This window comes from Chamaea fasciata, unplaced genomic scaffold (assembly GCF_029207755.1).
Source record: "Chamaea fasciata isolate MVZ Bird 193981 ecotype frontalis unplaced genomic scaffold, bChaFas1.0.hap1 SCAF_2, whole genome shotgun sequence".
Taxonomy (NCBI): domain Eukaryota; kingdom Metazoa; phylum Chordata; class Aves; order Passeriformes; family Sylviidae; genus Chamaea; species Chamaea fasciata.
This window is the reverse complement of record NW_027094087.1, coordinates 88146307-88171001: the sequence shown is the minus strand read 5'-3', so window position 1 is coordinate 88171001 and position 24695 is coordinate 88146307. Positions and strand designations below refer to the sequence as shown.

General features: G+C 44.5%; 1 protein-coding gene across 1 annotated transcript; it reads right to left on the bottom strand.

The window, feature by feature from the left end:
- Positions 1–1621: 1621 nt before the first annotated feature.
- Positions 1622–22895, bottom strand: ECRG4 (ECRG4 augurin precursor). The gene is made up of 5 exons (XM_066176670.1): positions 22725–22895; positions 7666–7791; positions 6923–6970; positions 4298–4458; positions 1622–2249 (listed from the first exon to the last, which is right to left on the bottom strand). The coding sequence occupies exons 2-5, from the start codon at positions 7757–7759 to the stop codon at positions 2088–2090; spliced, it is 465 nt and encodes a 154-aa protein (XP_066032767.1). The 5' UTR covers positions 7760–7791; positions 22725–22895; the 3' UTR covers positions 1622–2087.
- Between the last annotated feature and the right edge of the window lie 1800 nt (positions 22896–24695).

Here is a 24695-nt window from a genome sequence, read left to right as displayed (position 1 = left end):
GGTTAACTCTGTCCCACTCCTTAACCCTGCAACACAATCTAATGGAAAAGATTTTTTTTTTTCCTCTTAGAGAATTCAGAAGACAGAGACCATAGATTTGGTTGTGAACCTGCAAGGCACAGAAAGCTGCCAGACTGAGTCAGCCTGCAGGAATTGTCAGGGTTTGCAAAGGCCTAGGGAAGGATGGTCTTTATTTACAGCAGTTTTTTCATTCTTCCTTATTCAGCTGGTCTGAATTCCCAGTTGTAAATTCTAGGAAATGATGGAAATTACCGGCATGGTTCAAATGTTGCCAAATTCAGTTCACTCTTTTGGATAATACACAAAATGAAAGTATTCTTCTAGGAATAGGTTTTCCAACTGTGCAAAAGAGTCTGTGCTTGACTGAGAATGTGATTATTCTGTATTTGGAATAAAGCCTCTTCTACCAAGGAAACTCACCAGTTTAAACCAGTTAAACTGGCAAGGATGCTGCTGAGATTAAGCCTAGGGAAGGCTGAGGTTTTGGAGCATGTTAGGCCAGTGTGGATCTGTGTGTGCAGAGAAGTGACCAACGTGTTTGTTCAGTTTGGCTCCCTCAGCAAAGAGCTGTCTCCTGGGAAGTGTTCCTGCGGGGAGCTGCGTAGTGCTGGGCTTCATCTCTTAGACAGAAGTCCGTCACACAAGGGCTTTAAGCAAAAGATTCGGGAATACACTCAAAGTTAAGAAAGAAGTGAAGTGTGAAGTACAGTGTTGCCATGATCCATGCTTTAGAAATTTCTTGTAAGCTTTGGATGAGAGGCAGCTAAAGCATCCATGCTGTCTTTGACTGCTACAGTTGGTAGAACACATTTAATCTCTCTTTATCCTGATTCTTCAGTTCCAGCAGTCATGGAGCAACCAGCCTTTCTCACCTGCCCCTTCCCAGTCCTCTGCATTTGTCGAGTGCCAGCAGTGCTTTCCTCTGCCCAGCTCCTCCTGAAGCCCCTGGCGGCTGAAATCTCCCTCCCAGGCTGATGTTGCTGTGATACAAAAGTTGGTTGTGTTTTGGGATTCTTAACATGCATGATGCCACCAACAATCCCCCTTTAATCTACTGTGTTTTACTACAGATGCCTGGTCTCTGATATATTTTGATGCTCAGCCTAATGTGTGTGTTTCAGTCTGAACTGGGATAAGAGGGAATTTTGCAGTAGGAAATTATGATGTCAAGGGATTGTGTTGGATGTGGTCTGACACTAACTTAATTTTAAATAGCTTACTTTGTTGTTTTATTCCCTATTTTGAGCTAGGCTGAAAGCTTGACGCTAAGTGGAATGGACACAAAGGGGAGTATTCAGCAAAGATAACCTTTGGGTTATCATGCCTGGGAGGGGCTGGGGCCGCTCAGGTTGGATGCTCTGCACTTCAGCAATTACTGCTGAAGTCAAGTTCCTGCCTTGAGCCCGTTCCCTGGAGGATCCTTTCACAGGCTTTGTAGGTAGGCAAGCTCGTCTGCACTGAATTTAGTTTTTGTGAATAGCTATGTCCTTGACCCAACAGGAGCTGCAGAACTGCCATGTCAGGCTTGGAGGGCTGCACACTGTAGGTATGGAAACGGCAGAGGAGGCAACGAGGCAGCACTTCAATTGACAGGATACCTTTTTTTTTCTTTTCTCCCAAGAATAATTGGATTTATTTGTTAATAGAAATGTGAATGGGCAGGCACATCTTAAATGTACTGGCTTATATTATGTATTTTATATGCCAAAGTAGATGATATAATGTAATTTTGCAATTGATTGTAGGACAGCAAATGAAAAAGCCCTTTAAAAAGGAATCTGTAGTAATACAGTTGGAATTAAACTTGCTGTTGTGATGCCTACTAAATAATGGCAACCTGATTATCAAAAAAGCTTTATTTCTACAACACTTTTTATATATAGTGTACTACTAAGTAATGATAGTTAAAAAAAGTCATGTTGCTTTCATCAAAGTCTGGTAGTTCCTTTACTCTTGCTGTTTGACATGAATAGAAGAAAAAGCGGGGTCGTTCTGACTGAGGGAGGGCTCAACCTCGCCCAGTGCAGCCCTACAGGCACCAGCTACAGGAGGATAAATGGCATTCTTTAGTAATCGTCGTAGTTGACGCCTGCTCCGTGCCTAAAGGTGTGTGGGTTTCGTGGGCCAATCGGGGAATCTTCATCGTAGTGGTGCTGGTAGTATCCGCCGTAGTATTCATTACGAGCACGCCCCAAGTTTGTCCAGTAGGAGATGTCATCTTCAAATTTCTGCCAGAAAAAAAAGACAGCATTTGCTTTCCAGCCTGAAACTACAGTGATGAGATGAAACAGAAGTGGTGCAAGAGCCTCTTTCAGAAATTCGAATCCTGTGCGCATCTGTCATAAATGAAATCTTTAGATCTAAGGGGGTTAGTGACTTGTACCCACCTTCTCCATGGGGTTATCAGGATCCTGTGTGCTGGAATTGTCCTGCCCAGCCCCACAACCCCTGCCCACTGCAAAGTGCTTACTGACAGCAACTTCATCTGAAATGTGCACTAAGCACCTTTAATATTTCGATTGCCTTGTCAATGGTGGACTGTAAATTGATGTCAATATTTTATAGTTAAAAATCTAAAGGTTTAGTTCTCCTTTGTCACGTGCCTTTAGTTGCAGTGTCCCTGACTGGGGTGCAGCAGGCTTTTCCTTTCTGCCTGTGATCTCTCACTGCCATCTTGCACGGGTAAAAACAAAGGTACAATGCAGCCTTCCAGCTATGGAAATGCAATAAGCACTTCAGTTCTGCTCACAACAGCAGAGGAAAAATAGTGTGCAAGGATATCAAATACTTGCCAAGCCAAAGCCTTTCCATCTGAATGACTCTTTGGAAATATTTTTGGCTGAGATTTGGGGGGAAAAAAAAAAAAAAAAAAAAGCTTTGCAAATACACAATGGATAAGTATGGACCAAGTCCTTTGCTGGAACAAACAGTTATTTCATTGTTAAGACTGTGTCTTAATACTCAAGAAAACCTACTAAGTGGATTCATTGTATCCCACAACAGGCCTCATTTCAGTTTTTGAAATGCATACAGGAATTCAGAGGAGAATTCACTTTATCTGCATGGTTTGACCTTGTTCCTTTTGCTATTTTCCCCCAGTCTTCAGTTTCTGATGTATAAAACCACTTTTCCTATTTTTCCTATTCCTATTAGTGAAGAGGGATGTAGCCATGCTGTTGAGAAGTGACTTTTATCCACATAATATCCAGGAGAATTTAGAAAAAAGTACCCTTCGTTATTTCAGCTCAAGCAAAGGATTATTTTTCTAATTGTTGCAGCTTTGAAAATGAGGGCATTCATCTTCCAAGCAATCCACATAGCATGAAGCTTTCTTGCCTGTGCCAATGCAATCTCATTAAGCATATTCATGCAGCTGACAGAAGCCAAGAATTCAAGATCTATAACTATTTTTACCTCTTATTAAAAGCGGAAATGATTCTACATGTGGAACTGCAACCAAACACACTTTTTTTGCCCTATTCCAGCATCTATTTAGTAGAGCTTTCTGCAGAGTTTGATTCCACTCCAGTGTTTTTACAAATTGTTTTTAAAAAAGTGTCCTTCTCATTTGAAGGGAGGTTGACTGAATATTATCCAATGGTTTTCCTTTCAGATACAGAGTGGAGGCACATCTCCCAGTGTTCATGATGGTCAGGAGTGCCCACACTGTGGAGGCACAAATGTGCATTGGGTGCATATCAGTGCCATTTCACTGAGGAGTGCCAATCACAGCACAATGGTGTGGATTTCTCAGCATGTTTAAAAGCTGATTAGGTTGAGGCTGACAAATTGCTTTCCTGAAATATGATTGATTGCTTTGAATCTGGCAACCTATTCCACAAAGCAAACTTTGTTCATATGTCCAGTTACAATTTATTAAGCTTAAATTTGATATCAGGTAGGAACTCCATGCAAGACCTTAATGTACTTTTTTTTAAATTAATAAAATAGTGCAAGGATCTCTAACATGTAACAGAGGTTATATTTCTGTGTAACATTTGCCACTTTAAAGAAGAAATCTTGTCATGGACACCTTCTACTCAACCAGGTTGCTCAAAACCCCATCAAACCTGGCCTTCAACACTTAGGAGGAATGGGGCATCAACCACTTCTCTGGGCAACTTGTTTCAGTGCCTCACTGCCCTCACAGTAAAGAATTTCTTCCTAATATCTAACCTAAATCTCTTCTCTTTTTTTCATTTAAACCCAATCCTCCTCGTTCTATCCTGTCCATTCTCCCTCTTTTTCATAAGCCCTCTCCATTTCTTACGCTCACCTGCTCGTCGAAGCCCAGGTACAGGAACTGCTGGTACCATTGCTGCACGTCGGGCTGGCTCCTGTCCCATAGCTGGCGCCTCTGGCGTCTCAGGCTGCTCAGGAACTCCTTGGCTGCCGTTTCCTTCACTGACACCTCAGGCTTCACAGCAGCAGCATTGGCTGAAATTAATTCCCCCCACAAAAGGCATGCCAGGAAATTTTTGGCCAGCCTGAAGCATGCTGCTTGCAGCGAGTAAGAAAATGATTCTCACATCATGCCATTACCTTTGTGCTTGCCAGTGCAATGCCTATTGCAGAGTAACAGTAATAAACCCAGGAATCACCAGTGTAATAGGATTTCTCTGCTACCCTCATTCTCCTGAATCCTTGAAAAGCAATTCTGAGCTCAAGTACAGCAGCTAACTAAGGGATTTAAATAAAAACACCCAAACTCAAGGAACATATACACTATGTGTTTGTGCTTTCAGGAGAGAACAGGAGACTGGCCCTAAGTGCTACAGTTGCAGAAATTGGCTTGAAGAAGAGAGGTAAAGTTAAAAAGACTGAGGAAGCTGGAGAAACACTGATAACATATTAGAGTGAAGGGAGAAACACTTAAAAAGATTTTTGAATCTAATGTGTAAAAAAATAGCATTTAGATGAGAGCTACTAAATGCCCTGTATGCCTGAAAATAAAAGCCCATCAGGTTTTCCTAGCAACCTACATGAGGGATGCATGGAAATGCCCTCAACCTTCCAAACCCAGAAGGGTCTTGCTCCATGCTTAAGAGCATCTTTCAGTGGCTGCTGGAAGAAGTGATATACCTCCCAAAGACATGGATGAGAGGACTATGCAGGATGAGAAAAAATGGCCTCAAGTTGTGCCACAGAACGTTTAGATTGGATGTTAGGAAAAATTCCTTCACTTAAAAAGCGGTCAAGCTTTGGAAGAAGCTGCCTAGGGAAGTGGTGGGAATTGCCATCCCTTGAAGTGTTCAAAAAATACATACATGTGGCACTTGGGGACATGGTTTAGTGGTGAACATGGCTCTGTTGGGTAAATGGTTGGACTTAAATTTAGCGATCTTTTCTAATCTGACAGTTCTATGATTCTGTGACTGGCCAGTCCCTAGCCACACATGGAAAACATGGTGTGGATCTAGCTGTGAAACAAGAAGTGTGAAGAAGTCTTGCCTTCAGATGGTTCACTTCAGTGAGGAAGAAATCAGGAGCACAGGTGTGCATGGGATTTTTGGAGGATATGAGGGAAGAGACTGGGGCAGACAGGGAAGTCAAGTAGACATGAGAAAAGCACTGAAGTAGGAGCTGGGCAGACTCACAGAGGAAGGCAAAGGACTGTAGAGAGAAGGAGATTCTAAAGATAAAAGTGATAGATGAGTTGTTGTAGTAAGTGGGAAACAGTCCTGCAATGATGAGGTGGAAACTGGTAACTCACCATGAGCTCCAACTGGGTGTTATTACTGGGAAGAGGGACAGCTGAGCAAATGTCCCACAAATGAGCCCTCACACAAGGGGACACTTGCCAGCAAGGGAAGCAGTACTGTGTGCCTGGCCTGCTTGCTTCTAGAAACCAACCAGAAAAGGGGAGCAAGGCAGGAATTAAAGAGGCTGCATATTCCCTCCATCATCAATTTTGCAGTTCTTCCTGATCTAAGCCACGTTGTCTGCATCCCCCAAGAGCCCTCCCCATGCAGTCCCTCTCCCTAGGGGACCTGAACAAACAAGTGGCCACTGCTGTGGTGCAGGAAGGTCACTCCTATCTTCACACAAGCACTGCAGAATGGTGATGTAAAGAACCCGCACACAAGGGAAACAAAGGAGGGTGGGATATATATTTTAGTTCTGGTAAGAGGTGTGGAGTGATGCCAGAAAAAGAAACAACCAGCATGATATTAGAAAGCCTGGCAGAAAGTGGCAGTCCCCTGTGTGGAGGTATAACTTTTTTGCTTCAGCCATAGAGCAGGCTGAGGGGAGCTGGCCAAAACTTCTGGGATGTTTCGTCTGCTGTGGTGCAGCTTGTTCCAGTTGGCATCGTTTCCACCACCTTCCCTCAACTAGTGAGCCATTCCATGCTTCTGACTGCTGGGCCTTTGGCTATCATCTCTCCCGTAAGAGAGCAGTCTTCCAAAAAGGAAGCACACATGGGGCCAAGAAGACAAAAAGAACAAGTCAAGGCATCATAGGCAAGCCAGGTTTGCACATATTCTTCCCTGTACCTGAGCCAGCAGTATTTCCATGCATTATAATTCCTTGGAAAAGTCTGTGACTTCCCCAAATAAACCAGATAAATGCCACGTCTGCCGTGCATCCATTGGAAAAGGTCAGTGCTGTGCTCTGTGCAGAGCAAAAGGCAGGTGTGCTGCCTGAGGCTGGGAGCCCTGGATTTCAGAGAAGCTGTGGTAAGCAGAGCCCCCATATCCCAGTCAGGCATGCAGGCAGAGGCTCTGCCTGAGCAGGAGGTTTTGGTGTGGCCCGTAGTGAGTGTGGCCCTGTGCTTGTAGCCTCCTGCTCTCTCTGTGCTCCCGGAGCTGGAGGTACAGGGAGAGATCATTGGCAGCTTCCACTGACAGCAACCGGCTCCGAGGAAAAACAAAGGAAAGCACTTTGCTGTCTCTTTACTTACCTTCTCGTTTCTGAAGCATCAGTTTAAGCTGATTTCCCCTTGAAACATCTAGACAAATAAAAATAAAACACGTACATTTACTGAGAAGCAAATAACAACAACAGCAGATTTTTTTCTCAAAAAAATTTTTCTCAAAAACTGCCAAGAGTGTTTTCGTCATAGCTCCCGTTCAACAGGCAAAGCAGACCAGTTTCTCCAAGGAGAAACTTGCTCTCTTTGCTCCCGTTTCCACACCTGAGTGCAATATACACTGCAAGGAAGCTTCTGACACTCCAGCATCCTCTCCCCAGCTCTCTTGGCAAGGGGAACCCTATATTGGCCTTCTTCACCAAGTAAATTATTATATTTTTCATTAGAAAACTGCAGCTGGTGCCAGTACCAGCACCCAGACCAGCATGATAATGCTGAAAACACCTGGTCACTGGGTGAGGGCTGTGCTAACAATCAGACTGTTCCAAAATTGTGCCTGGCATCCTGCCCCAAAGCACATCGAAGCAGTCCTCCTGCTGATCCCCAGACCGGCAGCGCAACGGGAGACCTGCAAGCGCTCGGCTGTTCCGAAATGCTTCAGTCACTGGCAAACAAGCACCTTTTTAAAAAGATGCCCGACTTGCACAAGATTTAGAGCGTCCGAAGGCCCTCACCCACGCGGGATGCCCGGGGAAGGTTTTTTTCCCGCTTCCCGGGCCGTGGCGGATTACGCTCTCCCTGTGTCCCGCATCCCGCACGCCGCGCTCACTCACCGGGGGCCGCGCAGAGCAGCGGGAGGAGGAGGAAGAGAAGGAGGAGGAGGAGGGAGGACCCGGGCAGGGCCCCGCGGGGACACGGCGGCGGCATCGCGGCAGGGGCGGCCAGGAGAGGAGTCCCACCTGCGCGGGAGGAGACGGAGAGGATGGAGGTGGAGGGAGGGACGGAGGAGCGGGAGCGGAGGGAAGGGCCCGTCCCGCCGGGCGGGGAGGGGCGGGGAGCGGCCGGGCCGGGGGGGGCGAGGGCAGCGCTCCCGGCATCGGCATCCCGGGGATCCCGCGGGACTGCACCCCGCGCTCCGAGCGGGGCGAGATTCCTCTGCGCTGCACCGGGCGCCCACCCGTGTGCTCGGACACTTCCCAGAAACACGAGGGTTTTTCGAGTCACACGTAGTCAATCCAGTGAGGCTGGTAGAGACCTTGCGGCGGTTCATGCAGACTTTTCTGACACGGGAGTTTAAAACAAAATTTAAAATGGCTGTAGCGTGTCATTTCACATTGCTCTCGATATAAACCCAGTTTGTCAGATCCTTGTAACAGTACGTGGAAATGGAGAGATTGTCCTGATGGAAAAACTAAACAGAATCAACCAAAGGTGACTTAGTTCAGGTTTTTCTCTGTCTCCTTTCCTCCCACCGCCCAAACCCACAGAAAATCACAATGCATTTTAGCTGATTACCTTTAAAAAATAATTTGGAATTTTTTTTCTACGTATAGACGGTTTTAGTTTATTGTAAGAACTCAGGGACCAAAAGCCAAACTCTCAAACTAAGAGCCCTTGCTCAGCAGTTTCATAAGTCTAATGGTGCCTAAACTTACTCTTGCCTTTTCCTAAATCAAACTTAAACCTTCCCTTGGTGAATTAATCTTCTATCAGTTCCTTCCCCTCCAGATGCCAGAAACGCCCGAGATGAATTCCTAATTAATTCCTTACCCATCCTCAGACACAAACCTCTCTCTTCCCTCACAGCAGAGACCCACAGCACTCAGGAGACCATAATGAGCATCTCACCTCCTGATGAACCTGTGCCAGCAGAGAGCAAGGGAGAGCAAGGCTCCCTCTGTAAACTGCTTGTGAAAAATCTGGCAAGTGCTGGGGCCTTGGCTCTGTGATAGAAGGATCGGTTCCAGATCAGTTGCAGATGACTACACACACACTCACAGTGTGCATACTCTATATATTGCAATTGTATATAAATATGTGGATTGAATATGTATGTGTATATATCTACATAGCCACAAGTGCATGGTGGGGGAGCTGTGCAGTGGTGTGGCAACTCCGTGTGATGAGATGTGGAACCCACAGAGGCACAGCAGATTGTGGGAGTGGGCCCAGACCCTATGGCTGGCTTCACCACTCACTGTAAAATGCAGAAGAATCACCAGAGTGAGCTGGTCTCTCAGCAGTGTCCCAGCCCCAGCCTGAATGCTGCTTCAGGATATCGATCCTGTTTGCCCCACACATCTTTCCTCTTCTGAAAAAAATCACTTGAAACTGCACTTAAAGCTTTTCCCTTACTGCCCTTCATCCCCCAGCACCCCTGAGCTAAAACTCAGGCATCTCTGCTCATCCTTTTTGTAAGGACTTGTTGCAAGGACATGAAGTGACAGGACAAGGGATAAGGGCTTCAAACTGAAAGAGGTTTAGTTTTGATATTAGGAAGAAATTCTTCACTGTGAGGGTGGTGAGACCCTGGAACTGCCTGCCCAGAGAAATTCTGGATGTCCCATCCCTGGAAGTGTTCCAGGCCAGATTGGATGGGGCTGTGTGAACAACCTGGTCTTTGGGAAGGTGTCCCTGCTGATGGTGGGGAGGGGCTGGAACAAGATAATCTTTAATGTCGCTTCCAACCCAAACCATTCCATGATTCTGTTATCCCCGTTCAAGCGGCACAGTCAAAGTCGATCAACAGCTCCACCCAAAGTGCCTCTTGCTCTTTGCAGGAGCCAGATCTTCCTACAGAGAGAGAGCGGGAGGGAGCAGTACCTTCCCCATCCCTGTGATGGAAGCACTTCCATAGGAGGCTGGGGTCCCAGCTCAACTCCCATGCAAATGTGAACTTGTTCATCTTTTCTGTCACTGTGTTCGAGTGGTTTTTCCCTGTAGTCCCATGCTTCACGTGTCAGCAGACCACACCGTGTGTTGGAGCAAACGCCCCTTCTCCTGAATCAATGCACCCTTTCATCGGGTTAACGCTGACAGCCTGTTTACTAAAACCACCAGAGCTTTTGGGATAGTTATTTGCAGAATATAGCTAGAAGGGACAGAAGGGAAGAGCACATGTGCAAGACTACATGGAAAAGCTGTGATGGAGTTAATTTATAAAACCAGGGCAATAACTCATGAATATTCATGGTTTACTGCTATACTGGTAATGGCAAAGGGTGTTTTGTTCAGCTGGTTTGTTTTTGTAACAAGCCTTGTGTGGGAGCTGGGGCTCTGCAGAACTTCAGGTGCTTTGTGCCTGACGGCCAAGGAAATACAAAAGCACAGAATCTCTTCTGGATACCAGACACATCATGATGACTCAAGAAACTGCTGGGATAAAATGCAATCTTAAGAAACCCAGAGAAGGGATTGACTCTAGTACAAGGTTATTGCAGAAATTCATTGCTCTAGTGATGGAAGAAGTGATTGACAGAAGATTATAACTCAGATTTAAACTGGGTGCAGTGTCTTCGAGAAGAGGTCATTTTCTCAGTTCAAGAGACAGAAGTTTTTGACATGAAGTAAAAAAACGTAACAGCACTTCTTTTCAAAGGCAGGGGTGAAAGGTGACTGACGTTTTCCCAGTAGCAATCTCTATTTCTTTTCAGGCTGTTTTAAGGACTTAAGGCAGTGTTGCCCTAGTATTGTAGTTAGACACATATTTTTCTGCTGAGCCTGCAACTATTACATTGTTATTCCAAGTATTTATCCCTGAGTGAATATCCAAGTTTATTGACATGTCTGCAGTACCCTTTTCTGTTATTTACCGTGAAAAACCACAGTTGCTGTGTATGCAGCTGGAATACTGCAGCATTTTCCTGAGATGTCTCCATCAGCAGTGACACTGCTCTCTTTAAAACCACCCTTTCTTCATCATCACCAGGATCACCAGCTCTTGTTCTTGTAGGTGACTTTAACCTGGCAGACATCTGCAGGGAACTTAATACAGCAGAAAAGAGGCAGTCCAGGATGTTCTTGGAGTGTGCAAAGGACAACTTTTTGTCACAGCTGGGGAGTGAGGGGGAGGGACTATGTTAGACCTGTTGTTTGCAAATGGAGATGGGCTGGTGGGAGATTTGGTGATTGGAGGCCACTTGGGGCACAGTGATCATGAAATTATAGAATTCTTAGGAATCAGGAGGAACATCAGTAAGGCTCTAACATTGGACTTCTGGAGGGCAGACTTTGGCTATTTAGGAGACTTACTTGGAGAGTTCCTTGGGAAGCAGCCCTTAAAAACAAAGGAGTTCAGGAAAGATGGGTGTGCTTCAAAACAGAGATCTTGAGGACACAGGAACAGCCTGTCCCTGTGTGCTGAAAGATGAGTCAATGAGGCAAACATCCAGCCTGGATGGGCAAGGAGGTTTTGGAGGAACTTAGGAATAAAAAGAGGAACCTCTTTAGAAGGAGGGTCAGGTGGATCAGGAAATATTTAAGGGGGTTGCTAGGTCATGTAGGAAAAAAATTAGGGAGGCCAAAACTCAGTTTGAACTTAATTTGGCAACTTATGTGAAGGATAATAAAAAATGTTTTTACAAATATATTAACAACAAAATGAAGAGTAAGACCAACCTTTGTTCTCTATTGTATGCGGTAGGGAACTTAGTAACTGCAGATAAAGAGAAGGCAGAAGTGCTTAATGCCTTCTTTGCCTCAGTCTTTAGATGGCTTGTCCTCAGGACAACTGTCCTCCTGGGCTGGTAGATGGTGTCAGAGAGCAGAATGATCCCTCTGTTTTCCAGGAGGAGGCAGTCAGAGAACTGCTGAGACACTTGGATGTTCATAAATCTCTGGGCCCGGATGGGATCCATCCCAGGGTGATGAGGGAGTGGGCAGATGAGCTTGCAAAGCAACTCTCCATCATTTACCAACAGTCCTGGATCACTGGTGAGGTTCCAGATGACTGGAAGCTGGCCAATGTGACACCCATTCACAAGAAGGGTAGGAAGGGGGATCCTGGTAATTACAGGCCAGTTAGCCTGACCTCAGTACCTGGTAAGGTAATGGAACAGTTTATGCTGAGTGTCATCACGCAGCACCTACGGGATGGCCAGGGTATCAGACCCAGCCAGCATGAGTTTAGGAGGGGTAGGTCATGTTTGACCAACCCGGTCTCCTTTTATGACCAGGTGACCCGCCTGGTGAATGAAGGGAAGGCTGTGGATGTTGTCTATTTGGATTCCAGCAAGGCCTTTGACACTGTCTCCCACAGCACACTCCTGGAAGAGCTGGCAGCCCATGGTTTGGACAGGAGCACTCTTTGCTGGGTTAGGAACTGGCTGGATGGCCGGGCCCAGAGTGGTGGTGAATGGTTCTGCATCCAGCTGGGGCCCAGTCACCAGTGGTGTTCCTCAGGGGTCTGTGCTGGGGCCAGCTCTGTTCAGTATTTTCATTGATGACATGGATTGAGTCTTTCATTAGTAAATTTGCAGATGACACTAAGCTAGGAGCATGTGTTGATCTGTTGGAAGGGAGGAGGGCTCTACAGAGAGATCTGGAATGGTTGGATAGATGGGCAGAGTCCAATAAGACGAAGTTTAATAAGTCCAAGTGTGGAGTCCCGCACTTTGGCTACAACAACCCCCTGCAGCGTTATAGGCTGGGGATGGTGTGGCTGGACAGTGCCCAGGAGGAAAGGGACCTGAACATGAGCCAGCAGTGTGCCCAGGTGGCCAAGAGGGCCAATGGCATCCTGGCCTGTATCAGGAATGGTGTGGCCAGCAGGAGCAGGGAGGTCATTATTCCCCTGTACTGGGCACTGGTGAGACCACACCTTGAGTGCTGTGTCCAGCTCTGGCCCCTCAGTTTAGGAAGGACGTCGAGATGCTTGAGCACATCCAGAGGAGGCAACAAAGCTGGTGAAGAGCTTGGAACACAAACCCTGTGAGGAAGGACTGAGGGAGCTGGGGGTGTTTAGCCTGGAGAAAAGGAGACTCAGAGGTGACCTTATCACTCTCTACAAGTTCCTGAAGGGTGACTGTAGACAAGTGGGTGTTGGTCTCTTTCTCCAGGCAGCAACTGACAGAACGAGAGGACACAGTCTCAGGCTGCACAAAGGGAAATATAGGCTGGATATTAGGAAAAAGTTTTTCAAGGAAAGAGTGATAAAGTACTGGAATGGCCTGGTGGGGGAGGTGGTGGACTCACCATCCCTCGATGTGTTTAAAAAGAGTGCCACATCCAGTCTTTTTTTAAACACAAGGCTTGTTTAAGGGCTTGATTTGCCTCCATTGGCACACCAGTGCTGGAAGCTCTTTGCTGGCATGGCTGGGCAGCATCCTCAAGGGCATTAGGTAAGCAAGTCTGCACTAATGATGTCATTTGGTGAAATGTCCTTCATCATCACTGGTGACAGTAGTAGACCCTTGATGTTGAAATTTTATTGAAAGATGTTAATTAATGCTGTCAGCAGGACTGTTCCCCAGACAGCTCTGGAATGAGGAGCAGCGAGCAGGGCCCCTTTCAGCATGGTGCAAATGGTGCAAACTCCATCAAGCCTCTCAGCATAACAAAGACCATGAATTGGAGGGATGCCTGCAGCAGGATAGCAGGATGGAGCTGGTGGGTTCATTACTTTCCCAGCATGGGGTTAGACTGAGGACTACATCTTGCAAGCCTGAGGCAAAAATTTGGGAGCAATCCAACAGAAACCATTCTGAACCTGACTTCAAGAATATACAGGCAGGAGCAAGCCAAGGAGCTCACTGAAGAAATTCTGGTAGCTGAGTCTGCTACTAGCCAGCTTTGTCTTTGGAGCCTGCAGGACTTAGTGTGTGTTTTTCACAGTAAGCAAAGAAGGCCCTAGATTTTTAAATAGCTCTTCAACTTGCAGCAGGTTTGGTGGCTACTCAGGCAACCCCATATCATCTCTGTGGTCTCTGAGTTTATGTATATTGATTTTAAGCCCAGCAGTTTAAACTTAAGCTGCCTGAAATGGTGTGGGCATGTGTGGTTCTTTAACTGACATGAACTTAATGGGGAGAGGGGAAATCTCTGGCTCACAGCATCCTGAATTTTAAAATGTTTTACTATTATTACTATTACTATTATTAATATTCTACATTTTGCCTAAAATTTTGTACAGAGATCTCTGAATAGCAGAGACTCCTCTGCTTTTGGCTCTCATCACAGTAGCTATTGAGAGAACTGTGGTTTGTTCATTAAAATGTAAGAGGTAGTATCTGTAATGGCTATTCAAGGATATTCAGCAATTCCAAGCACAAGAAAAAATACACTGAAGAGATTGATCTTGATTTCTTTCCCTCTTTCTTTATTAGGATTCATGAATTTAAGTGTCTCAACACAGTAATGTTCTTAAATACAGTGTAGATTTAATGCTTATATAATCACAGGGCTCCCAAAGTTGGATTTCAAAGGAAACTCCCCCACCCAATATAATGAAACCTATGATAAAATAATGAGGCTCAACATCAGCATAACTTAATAGGCAAACAGATAAGTTGGAAATTGGCCAGGGAGTGCAGGAGATGACACTTCATCCTTTGCAAATAAGCACCATGTAGATTTTAAAAATAGACTAAAATGATCCATTTGATCAAGAACATGGCAGCACTGAACAATGTTCCTAACACTCAGAAAATTATTACTTTCTGCTAATAAGGCTTTTATAAATCTTCCAGCCATATTGTCCAGGTTGCTTGCCTTAGGGTAGAGGCACTTGGCACTCCAAAGCATTTTCTGCAGCCTGTTCCAAGAAAACTGCAGGAGCTGTGTTTTCCTTCCAAACAGAAGGAAGAATATTTAAATCATAAGTCAGTTATTTCCAAAATATTTTGAGTTTCATACTATTTCTTCCACTGCCCCAGAGAGGTCCTGACAATGACAAGACCATCCCCAAGTCCCCGGGTAAACACCTTTTCTTTAGGAAAAGTTTAATTTTTGTCAGCTGTAAGTCTCATTGTCCTTAGTACCTGCTTTGGGACACATTTCAGCCATTGCATCTCAACTGGTTGCTCTGTTTCTTTGGTCCTTTTTAGTAATAAATATTAGAGCTCATATTTTCCATTGAAAAGAGCTTAAAATAAAGTTGTTGGGAATTTTTTTTTCTCCTGCTGGGCTACTGCTGATATTTTTCTCAGCTTCTGTCTGAGTCTGCCAGATAAGAAATGGTGTCTGTTGGTCCGTCCATCCTCCTCCCTTCACTGGCTGACAGTACATTGCTGCCCTCACTGCAGAATTTACCTTACTGCTCTGGTAATAAGCACAGTGAGAAGCAGATTAGTTCAGCAACGTTATCAGATCATGGCTGCTTCTTTTCCACAGAGGGATAAAAACATTCTCTCTCTAAGAAATCCTTCTCCATTTCTCTTCCACTGCCTTCAGCATACTTTTAGGATAAACCTGGAAGCATATAGCAAGTCTGTGTGTCAAGTTTAACAGGAAGGGAGATGGAGAGGGACTGTAGTACATTAATACCTGTCTTTCTGGCCTGATTTCACTCAAATCATTCTTTCCTTTACTGCCGTAATTTGAGATACTTATTCTTTATGCTTCAGAATATTGGGGTTTTTCAACTCTTATTTCTGAGCTATTTTTTTACTTGTGTTCATTGCCTTATTATTCACATCCAGAATGCACACACACTCTGATAAAGAACCCCTGAACACACAAAAAACCCCAGACCCACCCAAGAAACAAGTTGCACCACTCAAAGATTAGGAAATGCAAAGTCTCAAAAACCTTAGATTTAACAATTTGGTTTTAGCATCCCCTTTCCTACAGATTATTGCTGTCCTAATGGTTTGTATACATTTCTGTTCTTTCCCAAAAACTTCAGGCTTTCTCAGGGTGTGGGTGTTATTCATATAATAAAAAAGCTATCTGACCTTGTGCTACATCGGGTCACCAGTGACCAATATTCCCAGTGATCCAGCCCTTCCCTGAAGAGTGTCCAACAGTAATGCCATAAGCTCTGTTCTGGTTGCCATGTCTTCCTGGGCCCTCAACCAGATCCTCATCATGACAGCATTATTTCCTTCCTCAGGCTTCACAAGGAAGATGGTTTGGCAATGCTCAGTGTTTGGTAAGCAGAGCAGCTGCAGAAAGAAAAACAATCTGACCCCACACAAATTCCAACCCACCTGATTTGCTCCTTCTCCAGTCTTGCATTTGAGGCTTTGGCAGTGCCTTAGGCTGGTCTCTGCAGGACAAATCAGTATCTTCGTGACCCCTCAGCTACGACCCGACCCCAGTTAAACGTGGGCATGTTCCAGAGTGGATTTCAGCCTGTGCAGGGAAGTTTACTAGCAGAACAGGTTTGCCTTCTGAGGAGCAAAGAGCCTGGGACAGTGACAGGTGAATCTGTAATAGGTCTACCCAAGGTTTCCCTCCTTGTGCCTCAGTCCCCAGAGTGCCAGGATCCCACAACAATGCTGGACAGCCTGGGCAGCAGGGCAAGCTCTGTGCATCTCCACTGCAACCTCACCAGCACAGCCAGGAGCCTCAGAGACCTGCAGGGACACAGCACGAGCCTACTGAGCACGGGGTATAAAAATACGGATGTTTTATTTGAAATAGGAGAAAGTGGGTGCATTTTCACAGGGAAGGGAAAGGGGAGCATCCCAGAGAGCTGCTGCCACCCTTGGCTCAGTGTGAAGCCAACGTTTCAAAGCAGAGGAGCTGGAACATTGCCTGGAGCGTACCAGGCATTTTCAGCATAAACAAAACAACCTGCATTCCCCTACCTGCCTTCTCAGGCAGGTAGGAATCACATGGGCTGCAGTTTTCAGCAGCACTGCCAGCCTGCCCGAGGCAGGCCCACGGGATGCAAAACGTCTGCCCAAACAGTCAAAATACAAAATATGGCAGAGTCACCTGCAGCAGAGGGCAGGTGCCTGCTCTCTCCTCAGGTCAAACAGGAGCCCTTGGGAGCCTTAGTAACATGCAGTGTATCGCAGCTTGGACCATGATTCTCAGGTTATTGGAGCGAAAACCTCACTTGTCTTCCTGACTTTATCACATATGACCTTACACCTCTCTTGATCTGCTCTGTGGCCGCTCTTGCTGGCTCTGCTTTATATCTGTGCTTCCTGGTTTCACCAATGCCCTGCCTGTGAACAAGCTCCTGCTCATCTGATGTTGGATTACCTCTCTGATTTACAGTTCAGTTTGTTTCCAGGAGAATGCACTCTCTGTACTTTCTCTGTGCTGCTGCTGAATAAGAGATAGTGACATCTTTAATCTTCCCCTGTGAAGCCCCACTGCACCCAGCTGTCCCTGGATGCCATCGACTTCAAAGGGCGGGTGGTAGCTGTGGGCTATGGAAATTTGAGGGCAGGTTTTTTGCCTGTTGTGATCATTTAGGTACCCGCCCTGCAAGTATTCATGCACACATGCATTTTTAATCACAAGAGCCCTATGGAATCCCATTTATCTCAGAAAGATTAAATCCCACTCTATGCCTGGATATCAAAAAACACTGTTGTACAGAAATGTGGCTCTGCTGGAAAGGTGGGCATTTCATGCTCATCTCTTTGCACTCCTGGGCCTGTGTTTGGTGAGTGACAGAAAGGAAGGCTGCTGGTCTCTGATCCTGAATCACAGCAAGGGGCCTGACCCAGCTCACATTAGCTCTCCTCCTGCTAGCAGGACTGCACAACTCCTGAACCCATGCTGGCTCTCCATCAGCTGAGCAGAAGAATGTGCCTGTTCTCGTTAATGTTGACAGGCCTCTGGAGTCCCTGCTCACTCCTCAAGGCACTGGCATAATTACTCTTTTGTCCTGGAACTCTTGCCACAGAGGATGGTACAGAGGAGCTAAGATTTTGCCATCTATCTCCAGAATGATGTTTCTCTTCCATCAAAAATGTCCTCGTAGGCAGGACAGCCATGGTTTGGGTCACATCACTCAGTTTCTGGGTCAGACCAGATATCAACTTTAATCTGAAAATTAATCAGTTTCAGAGAAAGGAATTCTGAAGATGTAATTCTTCAAGTTGTAATGAGCAATTAGATCACTTATTTTACCAAAACCAACACAAAATTCTTTTCACCTCTTTCTCTTTCAAGATCTGCCTTTATAAATCTTTGTGTCTGACTCCTTTTTTATTTTAAAGGGGACCACAGTGATTTTTGCTTTAAAGTATGTTGTCCTCGTTTAACAGTTTTCACTTTCTGCATGGCAGATCTGAAGTACTGTTCCTGAGTGAAGGACAGTGAGTGACTTTTTGTTAGGTAATGTTATCACCTAATGGCTACAATGAAAATATGCTTCCACCAGGTAATTATTTGTTAAAATGGGCTGCATGTATTTGGAATGGTACTTGGAATTGGGGAGGACCTGATCTGAGTAATGTCCTGATGCCCTGATGACACCAATATTTTTCTCTTGTGTGTGAGTTCAGATTAAAGTTCAGCCGTACAGTGGTGAGCAAACACACAGACAAACCTTTGTGGATTTCTTACAGAAAAGACACAAGCATAGTAATGACTCTATGATAGACTGGGTGAGGCCACACAGTGGTGTTAGATTGTTCATTTTTGTTCAAGTTATAACTGGAATAGAAACATCTTCATAAAGACGGTCATTTAAACTTTTAATTTTTATGTTGATTAATGCAGATGCAGGGACAGCAATATAACTTTGATATTGGAAATCACACAGAATCATTTAGGTTGGAAAAGAGATCCAAGGTCAGCAAGTCCAACCATTGACCAATCACCACCTGGTCAACTAAAGCATGGCATGCAGTGCCATGTCCAGTTGTTTCTTGGACACTTCCAGGGATGGTGACTCCACTATCTCCACAGGGAGTCCATTCCAATGTTGTTACCCTTACTGTGAAAAAGTTCTTCGTGAATTTCAGTTGTTGATAACCACTTATTAATCAGAGATGGTAAGATCACCATATCATAGAAACACTTAGTAGGGAAAGACCTTTAAAGCCATGTAATCCAGCAACAAACCTTATATTGTCGAGTCCACCACTGAACCATGTCTCCACGTGCCAAATCTATTCACCTTATAAAAACTTCCAGGGATGATGATTCCAATGTTTCCCTGGACAGCAGGGAGAAGATAGGAGCAGATAGGAAGCTTTCTGCTGTTTAGTCTTTTTCAATTAAGAGGAAATGACAGATCACTCATACTTTGAAGAACACTGTACCCATCATGGGAGCACATTTTTCAGAGGCTGAGCTTGGCTGCCTGCTGTGCAAAGTTTAGGCACCTTAGGAGAAAAGTCCTGGTTCTGCTAATTTAAATATAATAGGAACCCTTGGGATTAGTAGAGCCAACCCTTTACCCTTAGTAAAATTTCATATGAAATTTTTGTCATGGTGGTTTGAGTTGATCATGTAATGAGAAATTATTTTACACTTCAAAAAAAAAAAAAAAAAGCACCAAATACAACCAAATGACTGAATCATTACAAAGCCACTAAACATGTCCATGGAAAAGCTTTTCCATAATACTAATCTTACATGATTTAGTAATTTTATTTTGTACTTAAAACAATCCATACGGAGATGTTTGAAGATGAAGGAGAGGATTTACACAAAAGAGATGAGAAATAAAGGAGAAAGAAGAGAGAAATACACAGTAGAGAGATGACTTTTTATCTGATAAGAAGGAACATATGTTGCAAGGTATGTATTTTAGTAAAGAAGCCAAAACCCTCAAATCTCCACGGCTGTCGCCATTCCTATAGAATTCCTATCAAACCTACAGTCTCAATATATGAAACAATCAATCAGTCTCCCTAGCCATGGAGAGATCCCACTGCCCAAGGCATAAATTGATTTCCCTGCAAGCTCACAGGCAACTCCAGGCAAGGCTAAAAAAAGAAACAGATTAAAACAAAGGCTGACAGAATACCTTCATTTTGGTTTCATTATGAACAAATTCCAACTCTTATTATTTCATCCGAGCTGTCTCTCTCTTATTCATCTCCAGTCTCCACTTAAACATCATATATTTTCATTTAGAAATAAGCTCTTGTTACAGAGGAATAAAATCTTATATGTAAATAAACAATACAAACTAAGAATATTAATCAAATATCTAAGCACATCTTCTGCATAGCAAGTATGTTGGAAAATGTATCCTTCTATTCCCTTCCCTGACTATATAGGCAGCTTTAGAAACAAAAAGTCCCAAATGATCTGAGGCTGAGTTTACAACTAGTACAACTACAATTATGAAACATATGTATTTTTCTTACTGATATCTGAATTCTGTGCTGGGAGAATGCATGTGCCAGTAGTGGAGCAGCCTCCCTTCCGAAGCACTTTTAACCTAATTGGATGTGTAATGGGCTCAGAGTCTAACTTCTAAGGGGAAACATCAGATGGATGTTAACAATACTGGAACAACTTCTAAAGAATTGTCTTGGACTATGTGGATCTTTTTTAATCAAGGAGAGTGTTTTTTTTTCTCCTTGTCAAAAGACAGTCTGTCACAGGTACTCTTCTTGATCCTGAAACATGACTTTGTACAGGGATGTCAGAGGACCTGAATTATGCATGTGGTCAGCCCAGAATGATGTCATCTAGCCTTAAAATCAATGCAGCTCTCTTGGATCTGAAAGGAAGGAGAAGACAGGTGGTAGTGTAGAGTTTGTACAAGTCACCTATAAAATGGATTTGTCCAAATTTATACAAAATTCCAGCTGAAGCCAACTTTCTTCCAACCTAACACTATATTGTTTTCCCATCAATTGCTCAGCAGTGGCTTCAGGCAATACCTGAAAAAGGTTGGTGGCTGATGACAGCACTACAAGGAACAGAGAGGTTGCAAGTAAGAGGCAGAGGAGGCAAAGGGCAGTGGTGTAACATTAGAAAGACCTACAGGCAAGAGTGATTTTACAAGGCCTTGACAAATTCCATTTACTCCTCTAAGTTAAAGACTTGTGCCTGTGCCTCTTTCCTAGAATGAAAACTCATCCTCCTGCTGAGGATGAAATCTGTGTGGTGAGTGGTAAGAATATTCTCTGTAAGCACAGCCTTCACAAAGCAAAGGAACACAGATGTGCCTTTTCCCATAGCTACACTGAGACCCAACCATCAGAGTTAATGGCTGCCACAGGGAAGGACTGACATAAGGGTTTTTCCTTCCGATTACTGAAGATCCAGGTTTGATGCACGCTCTGTTAACTGTTCAATTCCTAAGGTTTCAGCATATTTTCTCAGTAACCACACTTGGCAATCAATATTTTCAGAGGCCACTGACACAGCCTTAAAGGCTTCCCATCTGTCTGTCATCGGAAAGCTTCTCATCTCTCTATATCCGCATTAGTATTCACAGGGAATGAAGCCATATTAAAAAAAATACATTGAGTATGAGCCCTTTAAAAAATGCCGTGGTGGATTTATTACAGAGTGTAAGTGTGCTGCAGACCCAAATGAACATTCACATGAGAAGCCCCAGAAAACAGCAGACCCAACACAGTTTCTTACAGATAACCCTTCTGTACATCATTAAGTCTTCCCTATAGTAAATCAAGCCAAACACAGCATGCAAACATTTCTGTATGTCAGCCTGTGCTAAATAAATGCTTTTTCCTATTGTTTTTAATGACAGATGTTTCCCTTTGAATTTTCATGCCCTAGCACAGATCATTCTAAAGTCACCTTAAAACTCTATATGTGTACATGAATGTTAATAAACTGCAATGCAGAACCTCTGCATGCATTTTTTTTAAAACATTATTTGTCCATCACTGTTTTCTGCACTTACTAAGGGATGGTGTGCTTCCACCCAAACAAAACTTCCCTAAACAAGACAGATTCTTAAAAAAAGTCCAAAGAGAATTGTCTTCTTTATTAGACACTTGTTTGAGGTCAAGAATATAGCTTGGCTGAAACCAAGACCTTAGCAAGGGTTCAGTTCAAAGAGTTAAGGAGCAGCCCATGCCTGACTTAACCACATGCCTCCAAACAGCACACATAGAGTAGGTTACCTTGCCCCCAGGTCCTCTTGCCCAGCCTGCAGCACAGCATTTTCCTGAAGGATTGTGGCAAACTGTCACTTCTGACCACTTTAATCAGTCCAGCTGTAGGGATGCTGTGGCTGGGTTGAGATGCATGTGCCCTTGGAGCACTGCAGCTACAACTGCATCACGGAGTTTTTAAAGTCTTCTGCAAACCTGGCTCAAGTCTTCAGGCTATCTGGACTATGAGCTGGTGAAATCTAGCCTGAGGAGGTGGGGCAGCCGAGCTTTTACAAATACATTAACTGATGACCAGATGTGAAGACTAAAAGTACACTGTAGTTGCAGCCTTCAGCTGGCTTTCGGAAATCACAGTGAAGCTGAGCCACTCAATTGTCAAGCTTCCTTTTGTTACAAATACTCTTCCTTTATTCCCCAAACATGGCATTCTTAATTGTACCTATATATTACTTCCTCAGTCCTCTTGTGTAGCAGCACAAAAAACAAGTTTTAACACAGAATGTGTCAAATCTACAGAAGACACAAACCATAAGACATCTATGTTACAAACTGCACATTTTGTCAAAGCAGTGATATTTTTAGTTGTTTTCTCATTGGTCAGCTGCAACAAAGAAAGTAATAACAAACAAACAATAGATTTCCCAGAGACTCTGCCAATATCCCCTCTATGTCCACTCACTTCTAACATTTTTAGTCATTTCCTCTACTGCAGAGTGTGCACACACACAGGCATCCACAGATGGACAGAGCATCCTTCCAGCAAGGAAAATGCTTTGCATGAGGCGACAGATCACTGAAGCCTAAAACATTTTGTTATGACACCCCACAGTTGTTATCAGGGAAAGAGTAAGACATCACAATAATTTTTTCCAAAGGACACTGACATGTTTTTGACATTCCTCCCCTTCCTCCAGCAGACAAATATTTTATCATTTTACCTTTAATGTAATATGCTTCCTGTCTCCTTCCCAGGGTAGGAATGCCTGGCCAGAAGAAATGACCTTTCCTGCCACAGAACAAGTTTCTCTTTATTTCAGCATGCCTTGCCTCCTGCAAGCAGGGCAAGAAGCGACCAAGGCTGGGAGCACGGGAGCCGCGGGACTGGTGGGGATGCCGGGCGTGAAAGGCGCGTTTATTCTGCCTCTCCCAAATCCCAGCCCCTTGGCTGGAGGCGTCTACCCAGCACTCCTTGGACCAAGTGCAGAGAATCACATTTCTTCTTGATCAGGCCGGCTGCCTGGAGGAAGATGATTGCAAGCAGATGTACCCATGTTCTCATGTGAAAGGAATTTCAGCTTTTGTGTCAGCTGTACTGTACGATGAGCGCCCAGCTCCAGGGAGCATTTTAGTGCTCTTTGATTCCTTGCAGGTGCTGGGAACCAGTCCGTGTTGGTAAGCAGAGCTGAGACACAGGAGGGACAGCACACCTGGGGTCAGCAGGAGGGTCAGAGGCCACAGGCATGACCAGCAGTCTCCCCTTACTTCAGGGAATGAGGCTGGAGTTCATAAAGACCCATTTTCCTGGTAAAAACCCATTATGCTCAAAACTTCACGAGGCTGTGGGAGCAAAACTGTGTTTTACCACAAGTACAGTGGTTTCAACCTCTTGTTTTGGATGATTCAGGCGGAATAAACAAGATGGGCATTAATAATATCAAATTAATTTATCTGAATATATAGGTAATGAGGAACAGACAATGAGTGTGGCATCTGTATATTAAAAAGGTCTTTTTTTCAGTGGGATATCCCAGTAATGTTGCAAATGGCCTAAGGAGATTGCAATTAATTTAAACACTTGATGAAGTTACAGCTGTATTTTGGAGGCACGTTATATAATTTTAGTGTCAGAATAAGATAAGGCTAAGATCCATATCCAGACATCCAGTGGAAATGGATGTACCCTTCGGATCATACTTCAGGATGTCTGGCCACATCAGGGTGAATATTCCTGTTCATGGGACATACCTGGGCATACAGGGGCAAAGCAGCTGTAAGCAGTCCATAAGGGCCCAGACACTGACATGGGGTTCACCTCCAGGCACCCAGCCACGTGTCCACCTTCAAGCAGGAGTACTGGGAAGAGAGGCTTTAATTACTGCCACCATTTGAAAATAACATTATCATGCAGACCTCAAAAGTACCAGCACTGTGGCTTGCTGTTTACTCAGCAAAACCCAGTCCACCAGGCACAGATTTTTATACCTAAAGGAACTGCACCTGGAAGCCACTAAAAGCCTTTTCTTTGCTGACTCCACAGAAAACATCAGTGTTTACTTAAGGAGATGTCTTCTAAGAAAAATAAAATTTAGCTTCAGGTCTGATCTGTGAAGCTCCGACACAGTGAATGCTTTTTTGACAGCAAAGGTGGGTTAAGCAAACTCTGCTCTGCTTTTCCCCACATTGCTGTATCTGCCCACATGGCCCTTCATAGAGTCGTGCAGTGGTCCAGATCAGGGAAGCAACTTTGGCAGCAAATACCCCAAGGGAAAAGAGAGAAACAACCTTCCCATCATTTCAGTTGATCTCCTGATTCACCCTCTCACTGCCTGAATGAGACACAGCACAGGGGATGGGAAAACACCATGCAATGTCGAGAGCCAAGTCAGATGAGACTGAGACACACTGTGACGTCTCATCACCATGAAGAGCCTCTCTTCTTCCCTTCATCCCTTCCAGGAGCTACTCTCACCACCTATACCACCTTGACTCCAACATCATGTCGTCACCCACACAGTTTAAATCACTAAGTCACTGGAAGAATAATCTGGCAGAAGAATAATCCAGCAAAAAACTAGCCCAGCAGTAATGGAGGATTAACCCCTCCTTTAACTGCACAGTGGCAGCAGCAAGACGCTTTGTGATAAGGGCTGTACCAATGCAGAGGGAGGCTTGTTTCCTGTAGGTATTCC